The sequence below is a fragment of the Buceros rhinoceros genome, unplaced genomic scaffold, assembly GCF_000710305.1.
Source record: "Buceros rhinoceros silvestris isolate BGI_N320 unplaced genomic scaffold, ASM71030v1 scaffold24246, whole genome shotgun sequence".
Taxonomy (NCBI): Eukaryota; Metazoa; Chordata; class Aves; order Bucerotiformes; family Bucerotidae; genus Buceros; species Buceros rhinoceros.
This window is the reverse complement of record NW_010418628.1, coordinates 20457-24415: the sequence shown is the minus strand read 5'-3', so window position 1 is coordinate 24415 and position 3959 is coordinate 20457. Positions and strand designations below refer to the sequence as shown.

Sequence of the window (3959 nt, the reverse complement as noted above, 5' to 3'; positions counted from 1 at the left end):
GGCTCGTGCTGCTGCACGGACAGCCTCTGCGACAGGAGAGGCTCAGCGAGGGGCCGCAGGTCAGAGAGGTGGGAGAACTTTGCTGAGGGACACAAAAGCCGTGAGCCTGGTGGGTTTAGGGAGGACACACGCAGGCAGCGGCGCTGCAGACACTGTAAGGTAATAAACGTTCGGCAAGAGGCGGGTTGTTTGCCTTAGAGGTCACGAGGGTAAGAGCAAGGAAGGCAGCGAACTTGAAGAGAATGAACAAGATACATTTCAGAGGGGGATTTAAACGCTGGAGCTAAGAGCTGCAGAACAGAGCTCCTGACCTCTGCGCAGGGTCAGACCCAACCACCGGCAGCGCCAGCATCACCCGGACGGAGCCTGTGTTACCGCTGAGCTGTGCGAGGACTAAGCCAGAGCTGGGCTGCTCTGAGCAACCTGCGCCAGTGCGAGGTCCTGCCCGCAGCCGGGGATGGGCTTTGACCACTGGATGATGGTTAAAGGCCCCCCCGACGCAAACCTCCCCATGAGTCTGAGGAAGTTCAACCCTTCCCTGGCCCTCTTGCGGCAGACCGTTCCAGTCAGCGCAGACTGGTTCCTGCTGCCCAGCCCCGCAGCGTTTCCAGGGAGGAAGGGAAGCTCCTCACCCCACAGGGCACAGCCCCCCACCCCGCCCGCCCAGGGCGCCGGGGGGGGCTGGCTCACCCACCTTGCTGTCCAGCCGCTGCAGGTAGGAGCAGATGTACTCTATGCTGGCTCCAAACGGGTGCACGTGGAGAAACGTTGAGATTATTCCTGGGGAGAGGAACAGCACAAACGTCACTCTGGGGAGAGAGGTCCCTGCTGCTGCCAGCACGGGGGGATGCAAGGCCCACGGAGCGGGTAAGCAGAGCTCTCCCCCGGCTGCACGCAGGGAGAGTGGCAGTGGCACATGCGTGTCCCATCCCAGCACCCTGCAGTGCCGCAGGTCTGCCAGCTCCTGGCCAGGACTGACTGGCGTTTCTGACCACCACCCGCAGAAAAAGGCCGTGCCTTCTGTTCTGCCCCAGTCCCCTCCCCCAGTGCAGAACCCGTGACCCGGCACAAACGGATCCATCCCCACAACAATGGATTATTGTCACTGTCGGGTCAGAGGTAGAGGGATGGCTCAGGAGGACTTGGCTGAGTGACGACAAACTAAGGGGAATACCTTGTCCCAGCCAGAGGAGGACTTCTGTTCGTCCTCCTCCACGCTCCAGAAAATCCCCACTGCCCCGCGCGCGGGGCCGGGGAGCCACGTTAGGTTCTCCTGCAGTATCGGTAGGAACAGGCAAGGGGAAGCAGAAAGGGTGGTGGGTACACTGTGCTGGGAGTCAGAGCTCACCAACCCCTTCCTGAGCATCACTGAAGGTGCTGGCAGGACTCCTCACGCCCTTGAGCCCGGCCTTCTCTCCCGCCACCCTTCCCCACCCGTCCTTCCTCTCTGGCCCAGCTTCCAAAGCCAGAGGAGCTTATCTCAGATGGTCACTAAACAGGAGCCCTTTTACACATGTGTGGCTTGGACCGAGAGGTGTCCAGCCCCAGATTTCCACACACATGAGGGGAAACCCCGGCCCCACCAAAGCTCAAGGCTTCCCTTGCTTCCAGGATGCCCACCTCCACAACCCCGGGAACAGGAGGGGGCGAGCGGGAGCTGGGGGAGCGGGAGCTGCAAGGCCCCCCTGAACCAAGCCCCGCTCCGTACGGGTCACCAAGGCCAGCAGAACTCACCAACTAAAAGAACTTCTCGCTCGGATTTCACCGGACTGTTGCCTAGGGTCTTCTCGGCGGGACATTCCCTCTCCTGGCTGCAGGTGCAGACCCTGGACGAGCTGCTCTCCTGCAAGACACCCTGGCAGGGCTGGTCACACGCCAAGCGGAGCCTGGGCAGACCCAGCAGAGCCTGTTTTGTCCTCCCAGTTCAGCCACCACGCCGCCGTATCTGCCGTTTGTTTTGGAGAGCCCGGCAGGCTCCTGCTGCTCTGTCCCCATTATCAACTTATTAAAAGCCCCTGAAGTTACTAGAGAGGCCACAGGACACACTGTACCGGGTCGCTGGTACAGCTCTGCTCTGGAAGGGCCTTACTCTAAACAACAAGAGGCAAACCAGCCTGGGAAGGCGCCTTGCAGCGACCGCTCGGCTGCCAACGGTCATTTTTCAGATGCCCAAACAGAGGCGACATGACGAGCTGCTGCCCCACGGCTGCAGGGGTTTGGATCAGACTGTCCCTGACTTGGGTCTGTGGTACTGAGCCAGGCAGAATTTTGCATCGTTTATTATCCCCCAAATAAACACAAGGCTGCCAGTGACGCAAAGGCTTGGTGGGTGCACCGAGAGCGAGACTTCCTTTTATTCCTCAGCTTTGAGCAGAGTTCCAGTGGTCCAAGAGCTACAACCAGCTATAATTGGAAACAGCCTCCAGCAAAAGGGGCTGGAGCGGGGCCAGTAACAAAGATAGAAGGAAACGGTGCCTCGGACCTGCTCGGCTCCCTGCGCAGTTCCCAGCTACTCAGGGCTGAGGCCGTACAGCCCTGGCCTCAGCTCGGCCGTTTGCTCCCGCGGGAGAGCGAAGGTCCGTGCTGGGGAAACAGAGCTGGCTGCGGCCTGAGCCGGGCCGGTGCTACTGGGAATGTGCCGCCTGCGTCTCCTGGGGAGGCGGCTGGTGTTCCCAAAGGCCACTTGAAATAGTGGTGCAGCAAGTTATCCCGCGGGTACCTGCTGCTCTGCCAGTGACGGGAGCTGACGGGAACCTGCATGGCCCACGCTCGGACCCCTCACGGCAAAGCCAGCCTGACAGAACGGCTCATTTCACAGCGAGACGTCACCACAATCCTCCCCAGCACGAGACTCCGACTGGAGCAGCAGGGAAGAAACGCTGAGACTTACGTTCCCTTGACAGTCTGCGGTGTCCCTGTCCTTGTCCTCCTCGTCTGCCATGCTTTGCTGGGTAGAGGGGAGGAAAAGGAACCATCACTGACGAAGCTCTCTTAGTTCTCTGACACGCACAACGCTGCGCATCCACCCTGTGTGACCCCAGAGGACCCAGCGGGTTTAGATTCACATGTGGATCCACAGTCAAAGGACAGAGCAGATCCCACCTGAGAGGAACCTCTGTGCATTTGTGTTCAGAATAAACCCAGCATGAGAATACGGTACCCCTGACAAACACTTCCAATTCAGCAGCGCTTTACAGAGGTCACCTCAAACACATCGCTAAATATCAGCGTTTGGTAATTGAGACCCTTTTTTCTTGTCTTTCAGAGCTCAGGCTGCAGAAAGCCAGCCCTCAGCAGCGGCACCACCACCGTCTGTCTAACCCAACGTCAATCTTTTCCTTGTACAGGTCTGTCTCACCAGAGCCCAAAGCCACCGGCCAGTTCGTTCCTCATCCGCCTCCTCAGCACCGCTGGGAGTTTCATCAGCCTTTCCAGAGAGTTGCTCCCAAGCCAGGGTGAGGCACCTTCTGCCCCGTCCCTTGCTGCGCTCCTGAGGGACCAGAAGCCCAAGGGCTGTGATGGAGAAGGAGGAAGCCTGGGACAGCACGTACCTGCTCCTTCAGGTTTTCTAATAACGCTTCTACTTTCAGCTTGTCTTCTTTCACCTTTTCTAGCTCAGCTTCTCTCTTTTTGTATTCGTCTTGTACTTTCAGAAGGTGCTGGAAGAGAAAAGATGAGGTCAGTTCTCACCCTGCCTTTCACTCCTGCTGTTGAAGGAATAGAAAATGAATTAAGGGCTTTTCCACAAAGACCAGACAGCTCATACTCAGAACCATTCAAAGACAACAAGAAGAAACTCTTCTTCAACACCCTTTAGAAAAGGCTCTGCGATTAGCATGAGCAGGGGGCAGTAATTCCATCACCACCGACCCTTCACCTCCCCTGAAGCAAAGCTCGCACTGTGCACTGCAGCCTGACCCACACCATACCCAGCTCCTCCTCTCCCCAGCCGGGTTCAC

The 3959-nt window shown here is 58.3% G+C and overlaps 1 protein-coding gene across 1 annotated transcript in view; it reads right to left on the bottom strand.

Moving 5' to 3' along the window:
* Window positions 1-3959, bottom strand: part of ENOX2 (ecto-NOX disulfide-thiol exchanger 2) — a 21319-nt gene that overhangs the window by 640 nt on the left and 16720 nt on the right. Inside the window, exons 12-14 of the mRNA XM_010138616.1 lie at window positions 3552-3659; window positions 1735-1843; window positions 695-780 (exon numbers count right to left, since the gene is read on the bottom strand). Coding sequence (XP_010136918.1) covers window positions 695-780; window positions 1735-1843; window positions 3552-3659 — 303 coding nt within the window. The remainder of the gene's footprint in view (window positions 1-694; window positions 781-1734; window positions 1844-3551; window positions 3660-3959) is intronic.